The sequence below is a fragment of the Anthonomus grandis genome, chromosome 4 (assembly GCF_022605725.1).
Source record: "Anthonomus grandis grandis chromosome 4, icAntGran1.3, whole genome shotgun sequence".
Taxonomy (NCBI): domain Eukaryota; kingdom Metazoa; phylum Arthropoda; class Insecta; order Coleoptera; family Curculionidae; genus Anthonomus; species Anthonomus grandis.
In genome coordinates this window covers 2818880-2841313 of record NC_065549.1, presented here as the reverse complement: position 1 = coordinate 2841313, position 22434 = coordinate 2818880, and the positions used below count along the sequence as shown (strand labels likewise).

At 31.1% G+C, this 22434-nt stretch overlaps 1 protein-coding gene across 1 annotated transcript; it reads left to right on the top strand.

The window, feature by feature from the left end:
- Positions 1–1054: 1054 nt before the first annotated feature.
- LOC126735490 (forkhead box protein F1-like) lies at positions 1055–19594 on the top strand. Its single transcript, XM_050439492.1, has 2 exons — positions 1055–2236; positions 18343–19594. The coding sequence occupies exons 1-2, from the start codon at positions 1312–1314 to the stop codon at positions 18507–18509; spliced, it is 1092 nt and encodes a 363-aa protein (XP_050295449.1). The 5' UTR covers positions 1055–1311; the 3' UTR covers positions 18510–19594.
- The last annotated feature ends 2840 nt before the right edge of the window (positions 19595–22434 follow it).

Below are 22434 nucleotides of genomic sequence, written 5' to 3'. Positions count from 1 at the left end.
ATTGTGGGTTATTTTTAGATTTTATGCAAAATTCCTGTGATAAAGTTGCAAGAAGAAAATCGTTAGTCATATTAAGGAGGTTCTGCTAATTGAATTTTCCAAATTCATTGACATATTGTTCATAACTCAAAAAATTGACTGGATGCGATTTTGAAAATTTGTACACATATTCTCTGGACAATTTGATTAGACACATATTTCAGCGTTTTTTCAAATTCATTCATTTTTTGGAAAAAAAAAATTTTTGAAAATATTAATTTTTTCTTCCTTTATATTTGACATATTCCTCATAACTCAAAAAATTGACCAGATACGATTTTAAAAATGTGTACACATATTCTCTGGACAATTTGATTAGACACGTATTTCAGCGTTTTTTCAAATTCATTCATTTTTTCGAAAAAAAAATTTTTTGAAAATATTAATTTTTTCTTCCTTTATATTTGACATATTCCTCATAACTCAAAAAATTGACCAGATACGATTTTAAAAATTTGTACACATATTCTCTGGACAATTTGATTAGACACATATTTCAGCGTTTTTTCAAATTCATTCATTTTTTCGAAAAAAAAAATTTTTGAAAATATTAATTTTTTCTTCCTTTATATTTGACATATTCCTCATAACTCAAAAAATTGACCAGATACGATTTTAAAAATTTGTACACATATTCTCTGGACAATTTGATTAGACACATATTTCAGCGTTTTTTCAAATTCATTCATTTTTTGGACAAAAAAAACACATTAAATAAACACAAATTTTTAAGTAAAATTATAATTTGGAAATTTTCAGTGAAATTCAAACAAAAAGCACTCAAGGATCCAAAAAAAAAACACTTTTTTGTGGTTTAAAGGCGAATTTTTTGGCTAAAATCTTTGATGTTCATTCAAATTTTCAAATGAAAGACCCTCCTTAACTCAAACTCACCAAAACCGAATCCGATTCGCCGAAACCCTAATTCCAGAAAAACTGGCGGGGAGCACCGATTCACCAACTGGGGACCACGCCCGTACCGCGTCACTCCAACACCATCCCATCTCCATCTCACTCACACTTGCCCATCCCGGGGTCCGCGCGCACTCCCGACTCAGAACCCGTCGAATTTTAATATCATTCCGTTTAAGAAGACCGTACGCGAGACATTTGTATACATAAAACTCTAGTGTAAATTGTGTACGTATACCACCAGACCACACTGTTTGTATATAACGGGCGTAAATATACAATAACGTGTGTGTATGTGTATCAAATAAAGATCGGATTGTTTATAGTTTATATGATTCCGATGTAAATGTTTTGAAAAGAATGATGAAGGAGTTAGGCGAGCCCGGCGTGGTCGGACAGTCAGCCGCGAACGCGATCACCATCCAGCAGCACCTGAGTCAGCTACAGCAGCTGCACCATCCCAGCGTCATCAGTTTAAATGAATCCGTTACGTCAGCACATCAGCAGAACGTTTCCCCCACGGAGAGCACCACCTCGGAGGACCAAAAACCGTCCTCGACAGACAAGAAGAGCGGAGTGAGGAGGCAAGAGAAACCCCCGTACTCTTACATAGCACTCATCGTAATGGCCATACAACATTCGCCCACCAAGAGGCTCACCCTAAGTGAAATCTACTCCTTCTTGCAGCAAAGATTCCCGTTCTTCCGAGGGAGTTACCAAGGATGGAAAAACTCGGTGCGTCACAACTTATCGTTGAACGAGTGCTTCATTAAGCTCCCCAAAGGTTTGGGACGTCCCGGCAAGGGACACTATTGGACAATCGATCCTGCCAGTGAGTTTATGTTCGAAGAAGGATCGTTCAGGAGACGCCCGAGGGGTTTTAGGCGGAAATGTCAAGCGATGAAACCGCAGTACCATCCCGGGACGTTTTTCGCCAACAACATGTCCTCGATGGTGAACCAGGCGGCCGGATACGACCACCAGTTGGTGCAGACTCAAGATTTTTCCACTTGTTCGTATAATACCGCTGCCTCCCAAGTGTCTTCGGTGAGCGGTGGTCCTTATGGTAACTACGAGTACCCCGCGGTGTATCAGCAACAATGTGAAAGGGATTACGGGGCTCCGAATCCGGGATTTTTACCGTCGCCTTATGGGGACTCCGGTGGGATCTCGAGTAGTTACATGAAAGCGCCCTTGAGCCCTATGCCGGAGAATCAGGACACGCCGCCCCCCGCTGTGGATAACTATTATCAGTATGGGGTTATTTCGACGTCTACCGACAATTGTAAGTATATCACGTATTATTTTTAATTCGATTTAAAGTTGCTAAAAAGCACCCATTGACGTACAAAGAATGTACTTTGTTTTTTGATAGCAGAAAAATGGGTTGTAAGATTATGGCCATAAAGCCATCATTTATGAAATTTGTGTCCGTCATGAGGTGGTTTTTTATCCATTTTTATCTGTCCCATTTTGCTCACTAGATCGCCTCAAAATTGAATTTTTTTTAACATAAAACGTTTTTTTTTTACAAACGATGGTCATGATTTCATTACGATCACCCAAGAAATTCGGGTTACAAATAGGATTTACAGAAAAAAATATGCAATTGTTCGCTGTTGGATTTTGTCACTTTTTATCACTCTGCCTCGTTTATCACGTCATAGATCACCCTGAGATTGTTTTTTTTGTTACGTAATGTCGTTCTCTACGAAGATCGTTATTTCATTAAGATCGTCTAAGAAATTTAGCTTAAACATTAATTTTTAGTGCGAAAAATATTAAATTTATCAATGTTGAATTTTTTCAGTTTTTATCATTTCTACTCCATTTTGCTCATCCATTACGGCCCGGATCATCCTTAAATTGTATTTTTCTTACAGCATTTCGTTCCATAAAGAAGATGATTTTTGAAGGAAAATATTCAATTTTTCACTTTTTGTCATTTCTTACCCCTATTCTGAAAATTTCGTTATTTTATTACCCAATCAAATACCCAATATTTATTATCCGATTAAATATATATTTATTCAAACATTTTTAGTTTTGGTATGTTTATCAACCATATATGGTCAAAGTAAATTTATTAAATGTAGAATATACATTTATTATATAAACGTATTGAACGTTGACATTGAAAATTGACACAAAATTTACATATTTGTTTTTAAACTCGATTACTACACCTCAAATATTTGATTAAATTCTTTTTCTGAAAAATCAATGTTTTCGTCCATATCATCCAATCTAATAACACTGTTTTTATACGAAATATTTGTGTATAACATTATATCAAATTTAAATAAACAGTGTTATTAAATTAAATAATGAATATATATATTTCTACAAAAACATTGTTTTTTTCTATCAACACAACCCTTACCCCCCCAACCACCCCAAACATTTGCCCAGTAAAAAATTATTTCGAGAAATCACTGTTTTTCGTCAATAATATCCAATCTGCAATAGCACTGTTTTTGTATTAAATATTTACTAATATAAATATATATAATTATATCAAATTTAAATAAATAAAGTGTGTTATGAGATTAGATGTTAATACGAAAACCTGCTGTTATTCATGCGTATTATTTTTAAAAACAATGATTTTTGAAAACAATTTCTTACTGGTAAGTAGTGTGGGGTGGGTGGGGGGGGGTAAGGGTAGGGTTTAAAAAAAACGTTTTTTTGCAGAAAATAATTGCCTGAGTGAAAAATGCTTTTTAAGAAAATTATAGTTTTTATATTTTATTTTATATTTTATATTTGATTTTTTTTTCACAAATAGGTGGACAGTTCTTTTAAGATAATTAATTTAATTTGATAAAAAAATTATTTTTTTTTTGTTTCTAGGGAACTTTTCATTATTTAGGTTCAAAAATACAGTATTTAAATTAAAAAATATTGGTACAAGGTATTTTTACTAAACTGTAGAATATATGTATATCCTATACGATTCTGTTTACACAAGGAAGAAAGTTTCGAAATTTAAAAAATTGACAAGGGATTTACATAACTAGTCTTTACACTCAATGACTACACGTCAAATATGACGTGATAAAATAACCCCGATATCACATAAATATATGCCACTGTATAGGATACGATATAGTTTTCATGCATGTATATATCTTATTACACTATAGTGGAATATCATACACAAAGAAATTTACAAAAAAAAAAATAGGAAATGCATTAACGTATCAAAAAATAATTACATCAAATATAAAATATAATGCACTTGGTGTACTTTCTCTTTATTAAATAATATTTACGATAAATCCCTTATGAACGCCATTGGTAAAAATTAATTTTTTTCTTTGTATTATCACCTTATTATAGTCCTAATTTTAATGTCAACAGTAGATTTCCAGAACTTAACAATAGGTCGTCAATCAAATTGTCAAATGACATTAGAATCAGGACTGCACCAAGGCAAAATGTTTTAAAATTGTGTGTTTTTTTTTTAAATTTTCTTTAAGTCCTGTTTTTTCATTTTTTAAAATTATTTTTATCTTTCTTATTTAGTAATTTAAATTAAATTTATCTGATTAAGGGTCTTTCTTAAAAAGAGGGACAATTTCATAAACTTAAAAAAAATAAATAAAAATTTGGAATTTCATTTGTATATTAACAAAACTAATCTGTTTTAACTTAATAATATCAAATATAGAGCGGCCATAAATTAAATAAAACTAATCCAGCTTTATAAAAAAAATTTAAAAAACAGTGTCGATGGAGATGATAAAACTTACCATGGAGTTGTTCACATAACTAAAAACCTAATTTGTTTAACATATTAATAAAATTATATTCTAAGAAATATACCAAATGGATAACTAAGCATTTAAACAAATAATTTATTTTGTATTGTATGACTGGCTTGCAATATCTATCCTAAAATCTATGTTGTCAGTGTATGGATATATATATATATATTGGTAAATCAAATAATCCTTTCAATTAAAGGTAATATGGAATAACCTAAAAGCAAGAAAATTCATATTACTTTATTTTACAAAACATTCTATTTTTTAAATAAAAATACCTTGTATCTTGCATAAGTCATTAACGTCCATGAGGTTTGCAGTTTCATGCTTTGTATTTAATTAGAAGGAAATATTGCAGCCTGAAAATGGGTCATTAAAATATAATCTATGGAATCCTAAAATCTATAGTTACCTTTTACATTAAAGATACCTCTTATTTCACTGTTATGTAATTCGGAAAAGTATCTTCCTTAAAAACCAATCTTTTCCTTCCTAAAGCTTGAGGGCTTGCCAAAGTTTTGAGTATACCGTCCAAAGATACTGGGGCTGTATCCTCTTGTGTTGGTCAAATAAACACGGACTTATTTTTGAGTGAAGGAAGTCTTCTCATAAATTTTATATCACAGATTTTGTCAGTTACTGTGCCAATGATTTGCCCAACGTAATACATTTTAGAGCATTTTGGCCATTCAACCAGGACAAAGGAATTTTTACTTGGTAAGCTTGGAGCTTTTATCTGATTTATCTCCATAAAGGAAGATAAAGATCGTCTGATCGTCTTCGGAATCTGAATAAACGTCATTGTAACTAACCGCTTTAGAAGGTAAAGATGAAAACTGCCTTTTTATGAGAAAATGTCCTTATCCATAATGAGCGCAGTATGTGCCTAAAATGCAGCTTGGGCAACTAAGTCGACGAACTTGTAAATTATATGGCTCCCTTTCATTCCAGTATAACTGATCTACACTCATCGTACCCTTAAATGGTTTTAAATTATCGGGTAATAATTTATCGCATTTAATAATGTCTTTTTCCGTATAATGCAGTTCTTTTTAGACAGCCACCAACCCCATCCACTGCTCCTTTTCCGTGTCCGCTTTCGAAGTAATTCCAAAATATTTCACCGACACCAAGTTGATTACCCAACTCAGTTCCAATAAACTGAAACATGGTTTTATTTTTATATTGGGTACTTGGCCCATCACTCCAAAACCTGTACCCTATTTAAAAATGGCATGATTTCTCTTATTGTTTTTATCAGTGGTGCTAAATGAGCAACTATAGCAGAGGGGTCGTGACGAAGGCATTCTGAGAAGCTGCAAAAACTTTCAGCTTTAATATCCTCACACACTTTCCGATACCAGACAATAGTGTGCATCGAAACTTGGGGTTTTGAGCCCCCAAAATGAGCACTTTGAACTTCTCGATTATACTTGCATAAGTAATTTTCAGAAAAATCTATGTGTATGATTGTTTCACTTTTAGGTTCCAATTTATTTTTTAAATCTTGCATGGCCTTAAATTGATGCTTCATATTTGAAACGTGAGTCATAAATTTGGGCAAGGATTTATTTAACTGGTTAATCATATCACCCTTAGTGGTTATTATGTTTTCTTTTACTATTTTTTTACATTTTTTTTCTGTTCCCTTAACTTTAATCAGGAAGTCCTTTAAAATCCACTTTTTGTAGCCAGAAGCCTCATTTAGATCATCTGGTTGATAGATATTAAATTTTACTTCTTTCTCTCGACAACCATCACATTTTCTTTCCATGCAATGTTCTTTTAAATCGCAGCAAATTGCATGACAAATATCTTCAGGAGTAGTTTCGTTTATGATGTGAAGAAGTTTCATTTTAGTTACAAGGAGTAGCATGTTTTCATGAACCATACAGAGGCAGGTCTCCCTTTTATTAACTGTCGGTATAATAACCCAAAAAGGTCTAAGTTTACAAAAAGCAGCATAACTGATTTTAATTTTTGGATTATTTTCTTTAGAAAACTTTTCATATAAAGTTTTCAATGTATTTGTTTAATACCGCTTTTGCTTCTTGCATTTTTTTAAAGTTATACAGTCTTTTTTTCCTAGGCACATTCTACTGTTATCATCCCTGCACGGCTTTTATAAGTAATGATTTTTTTGCTTTAGCCTTACTCTCTGATCTTTTAAAGGCCTTTCTTTGTGACCTGTAATATGACCCTGTAAATGACTTTGAAGATTAAATTAAGCGATGCTTTTTTATTAAGGGTCCAGAAGCATATTTGAATAATTTTTTTTTTAATGTACTGGAACCCAGGGCTTTAAAGTTGTACTCAAGTTGCGTCTTTAAGACCTCACCGAATACTAGTTTTCGCTTGACTTCTTTTGTTATGTTTTGTCCTTTCGTTAAATGTTCTATTTCGGTTTCCGGAGATGTTAAATTACTTTTATTTTTACGGTTTTTTAGTCTGTAGTATTTTTTTCTAAATATGTAACTAATTTCTTTTATTCCTTATTTTTTTCTCTATATTTTAGTGCAGCCTGTTTCCATCGCTTTCTTATTGCTCTTTTTTTTCTCTTTCAGAGACGTTGTTAATGGTATTTATTTTTCCAACATTTTTTCTTCTGTGGTATCTTTCACGTTCTTTTTTCTTTGCCAACTCATACAGCTCTACGTTTAACTTAATTTTATCCCTACGCCTTTGCTCTGCTTCTCTTTTTTGTTTTCTTCTTTTTTCATCACCAATTTTCTTTTTTTTAGTCATTGTAACAGGCCTAGTAAAAAATATTTATATAAATATTCGCATTTCTAAAACATTTTTAAATTCCGATAAATAAATACACAGGTAAATCAGCTCCATGGACATCGGTCAACTCCGTGGACTTCGAAATCCACGGAGTGGATGTCTATGGAGGTGATATTTTCCAATAAATTCAAAAATATAATGTTACTGGTTATGACATAACCTCACATTTAGTAGCATGCGGATAATGGTCATGACATTGTTTCTAACTAAAGCAAAAAAAGCATATTATTATATATGATTGGTTTATTATAAGCGCAATGGAGTTGATTATTAATAAAAGAATGAAGAAATTTAAACAATTCAAACAAATACTTGACACATCCACATCACCTACTACAACTAAAAGAATTTCTTACAAAATGAACAAATTTTGCTTTTTTTTAAATATTCCATTTCTATTTATTATAAAGGATATATCGATATTGATTTAGAACTTACTTTTCTTTTTCTTTTACTTTTATAACGCGGTTACAGAATATTGACATCAATTTGAAGAATTACCCTTAAATATAAATTTTTTAAAAGATCATATTATCACCTTATTACGATCCTGATTTTAATGTCAGCGGTAGATTTTGACAAATAAACTGTCATTGATTAAACGTCAATAAAATTGATAAATGACATTATAATCAGGACTGCACTAAGGCAAATTAATTTAATTTTTTGGTAATTTTGGGAAATATTCTTGAAAAAGGTACTGACCGGTATTTATGTCTCTCCTATTTGGTAATTAAAATTAAATTTATCTGATTAAAAATAAATATAAAACTTAAACAAATAATCATTTACGTACGTACCTGTATATTTAATTGTTATCGTCCGAGAAACATGGATCAGATGAGGGTTTTTATAGCCAAAAATATCCAATTTTTCACTGTCTAACCTTTTTTTACTTACGTTATTTCGTTCCCTGCAGACGATCATTATCATTAGTTATTTTCCGCGAAATTTATAAGTAAAATATCGAACTGTATTTACTTGACAACGTTGCAATGTTAAAATTAAAGAAACGACTCCTGTTAATATAAATGACACACTGCAACTAACTCTCTTTTTTTTCAACCATGATAGGTGTCAAATGCATCTAATATTAAAAAAATAAAATCGTAATACGCATTATCAAGATGGGGGAAATTTTAAGTATGTAAACTACGAAAGTTTACGTGGCAACGTGAAAAACCTATAGGATGACTGACATCTGACAAGTGACAGATAACGTACGGTATCCGCCATATTTAATTAACTTGACGTGTCAATTTTCAACGTCAAAGAACCATAATGCCAGAACACAACAACAGACGTGAAGAAATGTCAAGGTTATTTTCCTCCATATGACACCTGACGTTTGCAATCGAAATGGTGTTCAATTAACATTTTCCACAGAAAAAACAACGACAAGTTTGTCACGTAAACGACACAGCGAATCTATTTCGGATTTATTGCTGCGGCATTCGGTTGTTTCTATTTTCTAACACCGTTTCCTCGCGGGGGCCACCCACAATGTAACGCATTACCGCATACGTCAAACGACCTGTCAACTGTCATGTTAACTCGACCTCTCCGATTACCTTGTCAACAACATCATACTTTATCGCGTCAATAGTAAGCGCCGCTAAAAAAAACAATAAAATGACATTCAAGAAATTACAACGTGATTTACGGAACGGAAGTCGGATCTTATTTCTTGAAATAGTTCCAATCATTATCCCAATATTGCCTTATTTGTTTTTCTTCAAAGTAAACTCATCGATATGGTACTCTTTGTCAGCATATTTTTCTTAGAGATTCCATAGAAGAATTAAAATTTTGATAATACTATCCAGTCTACCTATATTAACAATCATAACTCTATCGGTACTCTTTTTCAGCTAACTTTTCTCCCAAATTCACTTTTTTTTGATAAGCATTTCTTTCCAAAGAATTTTCCTAATAACAATGTATCCACCTCTGTAATAAACACCACGTTATACTCTAACATGGCGTCGGTATTCACTTGTCTCTCTTTCACTTTGAACAATCACCTTCAATAGGCATCATAATCATCTGAGAGCACGAATTTAATAAATATAGGGCTGCCAATCCAAAAAAATGAAAAATAAATGACCACTGTGGTCGCCATTTTGCGTGATTGTGTCTTTTCAGTGTTGGTCACTCTAGTAAATTTCAGTGCCGCCAATTGTAGGGAAACAAAACAATTAAAGTTTTTGGAAGGTTATGTTTACAAAACCAAATAAAAATTTAACGTAGTTGCATTAGTTCTGACATTTTTCTTGTACAGGGATAGATGCATGCACTTTAAAACATGTCAAAGTCAAAGTCAAGTCAAAAAAGTTTATTACCAAAAAAGTAGTTATAAATATAATTAGCTACATGAGAAAATAAAATTGACAATTTCTGGTAAAAGGAACTGCTTCGCGATTATATAAAACCGATAGCGCAATTTGCGTGAAACAGGCCTTAAAAACATTATAAATAAACACAAAAAAATTCCTAATTAACCTAAAAAAGAACAAAACTAAAACTAAAAAGGGTAGAAACAAAAAATGGCAAAGCAATTTGGCTGGCATGCGACGGAAGGTAACAAGAATAGACAAAAAAGAACCATAAAAGAAAAATTGGATAGGCCAGCTTATCTTTGGTCTTAGTTGATTTTGCAGTTTATACTACTATGTATCTACTACTAGTCATACTACTAGGCATCTCGTTGGGAGTCGAGAAGAATTTGCTTAACCTTGGTGTAAAATTTATTAAATGACAAATCTTTAATATTATTTGGCAAGTTATTCCACATTGTAACTCCGACAACCGAAAATGACTTGTGGAAGTTACTTGTTCTATGTTGAGGTATCCTAAAATTTCCAACATTACGAGTATTGTGTAAATGCGAGAGAGTAGTAAATAACTTATTTAAATAAGGGGGTTGACCCGACTTTATTATTTTATATATAAAGGCATATATGTGTAATTTTCTTCTCCTTTCCATATTTAAAATAGAATTTATGTTTAAATAAGGTGTGATATGCTCCCGATAGGCAGCGCTATAAGAAAATCTTATACAGCTATTTTGCAATTTTTGTATAGATCTAGAAAGCTCAGATGTTATAGAATTAGAATATACGATATCACCGTAGTCGAGTAAGGAGAGAATGAGGCTATTGCAGAGATAATATTTGGTTTTACTCTTTAAGACATTTTTAAATCTGTACAGATTTCTAAGACGCATATAGCCTATATTTAATTTGTTCTTAATGTGTGTCTCAAAACAAAAGTTAGAATCTAAAGTCAATCCTAATATTTTCACTTCATTGACAACTGGAATTTTTTCTCCATTAATCTCAATATTTATACTTTCATATAAGTGTCTCAGAATTCCTGACTTACAGCCATATAAGATGATGTTAGATTTAGCAGGGTTAATTTTTAAGTTATGCTCATTGGAAAAATTAACTATGTTTAATATATCCGATTTAATTTTTTGCTCAGAAATATTAAAATTTAAAAAATTTAATGGCATGTATATTTGAGAATCATCAGCATATTGTTGTAATTTACAATGTTCAATACAGTTAGGCATATCCGCAACATAAATCGAAAATAAAAGAGGTCCCAATATGGAGCCCTGAGGAACACCAACCTCCAAATCAAGATACCCTGAGTGCTCCAAACTTCCATTGTTGGTTTTTAACAACACCGAATGTGATCTATTTTTAAGATAGGAATCAAAAAAAGAAACTGTAGATTCGAAACAACCAAAATATCCCAACTTTGCAAGGAGCATTGAGTGATTTATAGTATCAAATGCTTTGCTAAAATCAAGCACCGCCATGCAAGTACTTTGTTTATGTTCTTCGTTAAGTCTTATATTATCTAACATTCCCACCAGACTAGTAGTTGTACTATAATTCCTCCTAAATCCCGATTGCGTATCTGGAAGTATACCAAATGAGTTAACAAAATTATAAAGTTGTTGGTGAATATGCTTTTCTAGAATTTTAGAAACTACTGATAAAATACTTATAGGCCTTATGTCTTTTAGTTCTTTCGGATTAGAGATTTTTGAAATAGGTCTTATAAGTGCTTTTTTCCAGATATCAGGATATACATTTGTAAGAATGCAAGTATTTAAAATGTTTAGAAGTGGTTTTTTACAAAAAGGTAGGCAAAGCTTGATATCATTTATACAAAGTCCGTCAGCTCCTATAGCATTTGATTTTATGGTCTTAATTATACTGTTAACCCTTTCTTCATCAAGAAGACTTAAATTTAATTCTTGAATACTATTATCCCATTTATTTTCATTGTAAAAATTTAATTTGGTTTGTGATATATTATTGTTAATTTGGTTAACGCATTGAGAAAAATAATTATTTAGGGCTTCTGGATTACTAAAATTACAAGGCAGATCGGTATTCTTTGATTTAGTTAGATGTAGTTTATTAGCATTTATCCAAAAATCACGATTTTTTTTTGTAGAAAGTGTGTTAAAATATGATATTTTTTTCCGCTGAATAGCATGTTTTGTATAGTTTCGCAATTACCTATAATAGTTTAAATTTAACTCAGTTTTATTTTTTTTATATTTTCGCAGTGCTTTATCTCGGAGCTTCATAAGCAATTTAATATTGTCTGTTATCCAAGGAGTAAATGGTTTATTTTTAATATTTTTAGTTTTAATTGGCGCATGTTTATCAACTAAACAAAGTATATTGTTGTTAAAAGCCACAAGTTTATCGTTAACGGAATTTAGGTAATATATACTATCCCAATTAAGTCTTAAAGCGTCATGCTCAAATAAATCCGTATTAATAACACTATAGTTCCTATATTTCATTTTAAAATGTCCCTCTTTACTTTTAGGAAACTCAAGACAACAGAATACTAAGTTGTGATCACTAATGGTTTGTGGCAAAGACAACGAACCGACACCATTTATTGGGAAATGTTTATTTATAATAATGACATCAAGTAGGGTACTTGTATTGTTAGATATATTCCATCTTGTAGGCTCGGTTATTACTTGATTTAAATCAAATGTATTTAAGAGCGCTAAAAATCTGTCAGAAAGTTTACACTTCTTTAGTAAATTAATATTAATATCCCCCATAAAAACCACATGATCAAATAAAGGAACAATATTTGTAAATAGATCCTCAAGGGAATCAAGAAAACTGTTAATATCTGATGAAGGTGGACGATATATCACGGTAAACAAAATATTTTTGCTAGAAATCTGAGTTTTTATGCTTAAGAATTCGAAGTTCTGTGGCGGGTTTTGAATGTGATAAACTTCAAAATTAACATATTTTTTAACATAAAACCCGACCCCACCGCCACGCCCTAATCGATCTTTCCTGACGAAATTGTAACCCTTAATTTGATGTGCCAAGTTATCAGTATAAGCCGTCAACCAGGTCTCAGTCAATCCCAAAATGTCAAAATTATTATCAGTTATGTAATTTACAAATTCATCGAATCCAGTATTAAGGGACCGAATATTGAGATGACCACATAAAAACTTATTATTGGATTTTAATAATTGATGCGTATTAAGACCAACCTGGCCATTTCCGCCATTATCATCCATTACAAAAAACAAGATTGTTCCTATTATCCTCCGTCAGCACTCCACGCCAATGCCATGCCCCCGAAAAATAACTAGCTAACATAGCCATATCCATAAAAAATAAAACTAAGAATAACATAAAAAAAAAAAAAAAGGTTGCCACCACACATAAAACTATGCTAGGCATATGTATATAAAAAAATAAACGAAAATGAAATTAAATCCCTAATAGAGTGCATTTGCAAGTTGCAATGTGCTTTACTGTTCTCATAAACTTGTACCCAATACCTTAAAAATGATGGTCTTCATTAAAATTTTTGAAATAAAAAACAAAGGTAATGATCAATGAAAATGATCAGACTAAAAATGATGTAACTAAAAAATGTGTGCCAACCAACGCATTAAAATATAAAATAAGTTTTATTATTTAAATAAAATTATATAAAGGGAATTTAGTCATTTAACAGAGCGAGAGAGAGAGAAAGAGGAGCTCTACAGGTAACTGGCAACGAGTTTCGCGACCTAACGAATACTATACTCCTTAGAGGAAAGCTTTCCATAACATAGATACTATCCTCCTGCAAAGTCATATTTTAAGTTGTCCCCATTAATTTTTAAAATTATGATTTTTATATAATATTCATTATTTATGAGTGAAGAAAGTGCACGACACTGTACGAGTTATGACTTTTTACATTTAAGTTAATGACAGATCACATGTCAAACGTCAGCGTCGTCAACTTCATTATTTTTATTTAATATGTCTTTTGTTGGCGACACTGGAAATGTTCAGAGTGACCAACGTCAAAAGGATACAACCACTATAAAAATGGCGGCCAGTAGGCAGCGGGTATTTTTGCTCATGGTGGTCATTTGCATTAGCAGTCCAGGTATATTTATATAAGTTCATTCAATGTTTAATAATAATAGATATATGTAGGTGTTATTTTTGGCTAATAATTAATTAATTGTAATTTAACAAAGATAAATATGAAATAACTAATTCTTTTAGTTCCTTTTAAGTCTTTTATTTATGTTTTTTAATAGAAATAAATATATTTTATTTGGCAAATGATGGTAATATAACATGATTCATATAACACAAAAAGTACTTAACAAAAAATTAAATAAATATTTTTTTTTTAATAAAAAAAATACATGTAAAGAAAAATATATTTTAATTCGTAATAAAACTAGTTAAAGAAGAATGAATTTGGAAAAATTATATTATAATCTATATAGTCATCTAAATTGTCCTGCTTTTGATAAATAAATTAAAAATCTAAAATTATAGCATTTAATTTTGAAATTTGAATTTCGCGCCTTTAGCTATAACGTCATATGTGTTGATAGATATTACGTTTTGTTAGGTTGGCATGAGTGGTGTGAATTTACAAGTAGAGATTATGACGTAACTAGATTATGGCGAGACGTATTAATTTACGTATACAAAATTATGGATCTATAAGTTATGAGTAATAATTGTTTAACCGAATAAAAAGGTCATTCTACAAAATATACTTTTTTTTAAGAACCAGTAACAGCGTAATAATCAAGGAACAAGCAAAGATAGAAGACTAATTATTCGTCACAAATTGATCGGCTGATCAAAGGTGTTATATGTCTTGTGATTTGCAATAATTATACACACACGAGTGATTTTATTGCGAATTATAATTCCCAATATTAAAATCCTTCATAATCTGATCATCGATTAAGATCGCTTGACGTAATAAATGTGCGTCAACTCTCAGCCATGGATTGAGAATCTTCTCTAATGAGAGCAACCTAACCTTTAAAATGATCAATGTCTTATTAGATTGATGAAATTTTGTTCTTCATATAATTCAAGAATAAGGTGCACATCTGTCATGTGTTATTTAAGACATCGCAACGTTGCCATGCGCTTGTCATCTGTCATATGTCACTCATAATAATTAAGTTTTCAAACTTTGACATTGCAGTGTTGTCATATGAACATTTTCTGATAATAACCGTCTGGCAGTAAACAATTTTAATGATCGCCGTAACCAAAAGGTGTGACTTTTCAACCCTTCTTTGCAGCAAATGTGGTCGGTTACGACAAAACATCCCTTTGTCGTAAAACTGATTGAAATTTGAACCCTTGAGGCGCCCATAAAACAATAAAATTAGACGAAAAACGTGTGATTTGTATGTAAATATTTACAGGGTGGTCCAAGGAAAGGCATTATTACATAAATAAAATGTTCGATTAAAAACAAAATGGCCTCTCACTCTATAATACTGTCGTATTTAGTTAGTCTATTATAATTTGGTTCATTGTAATTTATGCTGTCAGCTGATGAGTAGAACAAGGCAGATTATAATAAGTAGTAAAACGTATAAAGATTAAAACAATTATTTAGTTTATTTAAACAAAACAAACTTTAGTCATTGGGACCTCAGTAATATGGAAAACCGTGTGGAACAACAGAGATCTTCGATGTGCATGAAAACAATGTAGGATGGCAAAAATGGAGTAAGAGCCTTGATAACCTTTTTGATTGCTTGACAAATGATCAAAGGGAAGAAGTATTATGTGGGAGTCGAGGTGTTTGATATTTGTAGTACTTTATCTACCCCAAATTGGCCAAGCTACACACACCTCCATTGAAATTTCAAAATATGATCAGGCAAAACTAAACTTAAAAAATCATCATCTGTACTTAAAATTCCAATTTCTCGACGCTTATTATAGAAATTTTGTTATTTTTTCACAAAAGCCTAAAACACCTCCAGCAACCTCAGAAGCGAATAATTACTTAATTTTAACTATTAAGTATTACATGGTTTTGTATCTTTCAGGCACTCCTGTACTTAAAATTTCAATTTATTAACTTCCATTATAGGGATTTTACTGTTTCTTTCAAAAGAGGCTAAAAAAGCCTTCAAAGAATCCCAAGAGCCAATAATTCGTTAATTTTGACTATTGACAACCGATATATTTACTATTTCATAAGTGATACATCAATTTGTTTCTTACAGGCACTCCTGTACTTAAAATTTCAATTTCTTGACTCCTATTAGAGGGATTTTACTATTTCTTTCAAAAAAGGCTAAAAAAGCCCTCAAAGAATCCCAAGAGCCAATAATTCGTTAATTTTGGCTATTGCCAACCGATATATTTACTATTTCATAAGTGATACATCAATTTGTTTCTTACAGGCACTCCTGAACTTAAAATTTCAATTTCTTGACTCCTATTAGAGAGATTTTACTATTTCTTTCAAAAGAGGCTAAAAAAGCCCTCAAAGAATCCCAAGAGCCAATAATTCGTTAATTTTGGCTATTGCCAACCGATATATTTACTATTTCATAAGTGATACATCAATTTGTTTCTTACAGGCACTCCTGAACTTAAAATTTCAATTTCTTGACTCCTATTAGAGGGATTTTACTATTTCTTTTAAAAGAGACTAAAAAAGCCCTCAAAGAATCCCAAGAGCCAATAATTCTTTAATTTTGGCTATTGACAACCGATATATTTACTGTTTCATAAGTGATACATCAATTTGTTTCTTACAGGCACTCCTGTACTTAAAATTTCAATTTCTTGACTCCTATTAGAGGGATTTTACTATTTCTTTTAAAAGAGACTAAAAAAGCCCTCATAGAATCCCAAGAGCCAATAATTCGTTAATTTTGACTATTGACCACCGATATATTTACTATTTCATAAGTGATACATCAATTAGTTTCTTACAGGCACTCCTGAACTTAAAATTTCAATTTCTTGACTCCTATTAGAGGGATTTTACTATTTCTTTTAAAAGAGACTAAAAAAGCCCTCAAAGAATCCCAAGAGCCAATAATTCATTAATTTTGACTATTGACAACCGATATATTTACTATTTCATAAGTGATACATCAATTTGTTTCTTACAGGCACTCCTGTACTTAAAATTTCAATTTCTTGACTCCTATTAGAGGGATTTTACTATTTCTTTTAAAAGAGACTAAAAAAGCCCTCAAAGAATCCCAAGAGCCAATAATTCGTTAATTTTGACTATTGACAACCGATATATTTACTATTTCATAAGTGATACATCAATTTGTTTCTTACAGGCACTCCTGTACTTAAAATTTCAATTTCTTGACTCCTATTAGAGGGATTTTACTATTTCTTTTAAAAGAGACTAAAAAAGCCCTCAAAGAATCCCAAGAGCCAATAATTCGTTAATTTTGACTATTGACAACCGATATATTTACTATTTCATAAGTGATACATCAATTTGTTTCTTACAGGCACTCCTGAACTTAAAATTTCAATTTCTTGACTCCTATTAGAGGGATTTTACTATTTTTTTTAAAAGAGACTAAAAAAGCCCTCAAAGAATCCCAAGAGCCAATAATTCTTTAATTTTGACTATTGACAACCGATATATTTACTATTTCATAAGTGATACATCAATTTGTTTCTTACAGGCACTCCTGAACTTAAAATTTCAATTTCTTGACTCCTATTAGAGGGATTTTACTATTTCTTTTAAAAGAGACTAAAAAAGCCCTCAAAGAATCCCAAGAGCCAATAATTCATTACTTTTGACTATTAAGCAAATGTATACACCCTGATCCAGATAAGAAGACCTCAAAAGGAAGAAGCGGTCAGATCATTTTTAGGAATGATTGGATATGTAAGAAAATTAACTCTTAAACTATCAGAAAAGATAGAAATATTATGTCAGATTACTCTCCAAGAAGCCATTTTTGATGCCAATGAACATGAAGATACTTTTATTATGCTAAACTAAAAAAGAACTAAGCAACACAAAAATTTAGCCAAGTAATAAAGCTAACAATGAATATTTTTCTTTATTTAAACAAAATCCGAAGTACAACAATAATTATTATTCAATTTGATCGCCATATTAACTATTGTCACTTTTTTTTTTAATTCGTTGCCATGTCAAAAATTTAAAACGGTTACTTTTAGTATCAGTGACATATGACAAGTGACACCTGCTACTGGCACATGCTGCGTCATCAATGACACACGACAAGTGACAGATGACGTTTAAGGCTTAACCGGCTACGGCCATCTTGAATTTCCATTGCTGACTATTGTTTTATTTCCACTTCCTACATACAGGGTGTTTCATAATTGGTGGGACAAACTTAAAGGGGTTGTAGAGAGAACAAAAAAATCTTATTTTTAACATTTACAATGGCAAAAATTCACTGTTTGCCACCGGATTCGAATATTAAAAACTGTATATTTATTGATTTATCTATTTTATTTAATTTCAGTGATGCGTCCATCGAGTAACGGCATGCAAACGAGCCAATGTGATAGGAAACCGTACGTGATGCCCTCGCCGCCCCATTCGACGACCATGCCTGCCTCTCTACCCTCACCCCCGTCATCCAACACCCCGCATACTTACTACGACGCCCCCGTAAAGTATAATATGTGATTTAGTTTAATTTACCGGGGGGATTTTAAAAAGAAACAGGATTATTTGGTTGATTTGTCCCTTATGCGCATCGATCCATTTATAGAAGAACATTATAAGTCAAAAATGAATAGCTGTCAGAATAACGGTTTAAAGATTAATGTTTTATTAACTTTTTTGTATTGCAGGCCAATTAAAGGCCTCAAAGTATTAACAGGTGATAAGAACTCCTAAATTATCAAACAAAAATTAATTATCAACCTAGAAAACTTTAAGAAAATCGAAACAATAAAAACAAAATAAAAAACATTATATTGTAAATAACTGGAAGACGTGAAAAATGATTCCAAATGCCTGGAATAAAACCAGATTTTACTCCAAATACCTGGAATATTATGAAAATCTGGAGAATTTTATAAGTTTAAAAAGGTTTTTACAAAAAACTAATATTAATTGTGATACATCGTTAAAAAAGTAATTTCATAAAATAAGTATAGATTAAAAAACACAAGAGTTGATGATGATTGGCTTAAAAGTTACAATGATCATATAATATTATAAAAATACTTAATTTGTAACCAGTTTAGTTAGGCTACACACTAATGCCTTCTGTCGGTAATGTCATAATGTGACGATCTATATCACATAAATTATATTATGAATTGTTTATTGTATAATATATCTATAAAGTGCAATTTTTTGAGTGATGACTTTCTTCTATAAATGGAGCGATATTTATTTATAAATATATAATTTAAGATGTATCATAGTAGTTACGTTATTTATGTATGTACTGTAGATACAGCAGATTAGGTGGGTCAAAAAGTCTTTATATTGTGTTTTTTTAAATTGGACTTTTTGCACTGGCTTGTATATTAATATTTGTTAATGGATGCTCTTGATGGCCACTGGGTCATTATTATATAAATATGTTTAGTTCTTTAAATTTAATTAAATTTAAAGTCGTACAGCTACCTAAGCCAAATCTCTGTAAATATATTATTTGTGCGGGATAAATTATATCGCAAGAAATGCCCTTTTTATATGTAGAAATATAAATTATTATTTTTTGACTTAATAATTAAATAAGCATTATTCGTAGTAGAGTTGATTTTTTTAAATATAAATTCCTTTCCTCCCCCACCCTCAGTAAGTATAGTAGCAATAAAATGGACGCCATCTTGGATATTTTTCTTGGCGTATTAAAAATTTATGAATGGCATTTTTACCAAGGATAGGCGTGGCCTATATTGAATGAGATCTAGCTAGAATTAAAAAATTAATATTTATAATTCAAAATTAAATTTATACACAAATCCTGGACAAGTGTTATGCGCATATTTTTAATTTAATTGTGGTTCGGGATAGATGCAGGATGTACAAACAAAGCTATTGTAAATACTTTTGTTACTCAAAATGAACCTTATAATTAAAGTCGAAATTATACCCATTTGTAATGACGTCATTTTTGTTTAGCATATTCCAAACAGCGGCGACAACAAACTTTTGAAAAAAATTGGTGTCTGATGATTATTCATCAGGTTATGTGAAATATCCGTCCCTGTCAATCAAAAATATTGGTTTGTCAACTTGTTCTTGAAAGTTATTTCGAAAAGTGTTAGCTAATGCCTAAAAAAAGATATAATAGGTATAATGAACAATCACAGCTGATGATTTTAAATGTATTGGCTTTTTTTCAACTGGAAAAGGAATAAGTCCGAAACGGAATTGCACTTCAAATTGAGAATGTGATAGAGCGAGCCGCAGATGCAACAAAATTGAGCACAACAACGATCGCAAATATAAAGAAGAATGGGATAAAATCAGATCAGGATTACGCAGCCCGTATATCTTCCAAGCAAAAGACAGCAAAAACCAAAATTACAACATATTTGAAACATAGAATTCGGGGCACAATTTATTCTATGTACGCCAGAAAAGAATATGTAATATTGGCAACAATAAGAGAAAAGTTCAGGGAAGAAATTGAATATTTTGAGTTTTCCATTGACTCCTTAAGAAGATGGATCAATATAGGCTTCAAGTGGAAAAAATCAAATAACAGAAAATATTTGATGGACTTGCCAAATATTGTTCATAAAAGAATCATTTTTTTAAGGTAGTATATCAAAAATAGAAATGTGGGTACGGAAGGTTTTACTCAAGTTTTCATTGACGAGACATGGATTTTTAGCAAGGGATCATTTCGTAGTAGCTGGCAAGATGACACCAAGCACACGGATTCAAGGAAAAACAATGAAGGTAAAAATTATCTTTTTAGATTTTTTTTTGCATAAAAACTATTGCCTTTGTTGGGGTCCTCTAACTTTATAATTTCATCTGTTTCATAGAATTTCTCTCTAAGACAATATGAGGGAATTTAACTCTATACACAACTCGTATGTGCATGGAACATTACTTATTAATTATATTAAATTTATGTTCTGGGAGAATGATTTCTAAAAGAAGATAATTGAATTATCTTTTATTTTTAAGGTCATCGTTATATCGTGGTCCACGCCGGAACCAAAGATGGCTTCATCAAGGGTGCAAATTTAATATTCAAGAGTGGATTAAAGACGGGAGATTATCATGACAATATGAACAGGAAAAACTTCGAAAACTGGTTCCAAATCTTCCCCCAAAGTCATTTATAATCATGGATAATGCAAGTTACCATTCTGGTTTATTAGAAGAAATCCCGAGAAAATCTTGGACAAAGCAGAGACTGACCGAATGGTTGAAGAAAAAGAATATTGGCTTTCCAGAAAAAGCCATGAAAAATAAAATATGGAGCAGTGGCGTAACAAAGTAGCCACGGGCGTGTGTGCAAAAATTTTGCCGGGCCCCAAATAAAATCAAAAATCTATAGGTTATTTATTATAAATAAAAGTAAAACAATTTTTTAGGAAGAGCTATATATATTCTTCATGTACAGCGAACAAACAAAACAGTTGACACTAACTCACTATAATTTTAAAAAAATATAAACAACACAAAATCAAAATAAATGGAAAAACAATAATTAATAAAATAAAATAAAATAAAAAACAGATACATAAAATAATAACAAAAAACAATATTTAAAGAAAAAACCACTAAAACAATTATAAACTACCAAAAAAATATTTTTTCCTAGCTTTTGAATGCGCAAAATCGGTTATTACATTAGCAATATCTACTTTTCGAGCTTCCTCATTTTCTATGGAAATAATTGCTAAAGCTGATAATCTTTCTTCAGCCATGCAATTCCTTAAGTATGTTTTTATTAACTTTAATTTTCAAAAAGACCGTTCAGCTGATGCAACCGAAGCTGGAATGGCAAAAAAAATATTACAAGCTGTAACAATCTCACTGAAACTCGAAGAGAAATTAATTTTTAACAACAATAAAATCTAATAAATCAAAAATAGACGTTAAATTATTTAAGTCGTGCTTAAAACATATTCTCTAAAAGAAAGCACCTGGGAAGAAGTTGTATCCGCAATATCTTCCGAATATTTAAGGTGCAGAGCTTGACACATTTCGTGAGTTTCAATGTCAGAAAAAGAAGGATCTCGTGAAATACTTGCGGGTAAAATACGAAAATAGGAATAAATGTTAAAAATCCCAGAACTTCGATTTTTTAATTGAGTTGTTATTATATCTATTGTTTTGAAAAAAACGTTTATTCTCCACCAATCATCATTTGTTTGAACGTGATAATGGTTGTTTTTATCGTCAAAATATAATTTTGGTCTTGATATTCTTTTATTTTTAAATTTATTAGTAGTACCCCATTGCCCTGCTAATTGAACAGCTTCGGTTTTCATAAAATCAAAGTCATTTCTTATTTTATTTATGGTTTCATTAGCTGTTCGTTGTAAACATTTTGGACGCAGCTTCAATACTTTGATATTTTTTTTGTAAAATTTTTGATAAAGTATCAATAACTTTTAATATTTTA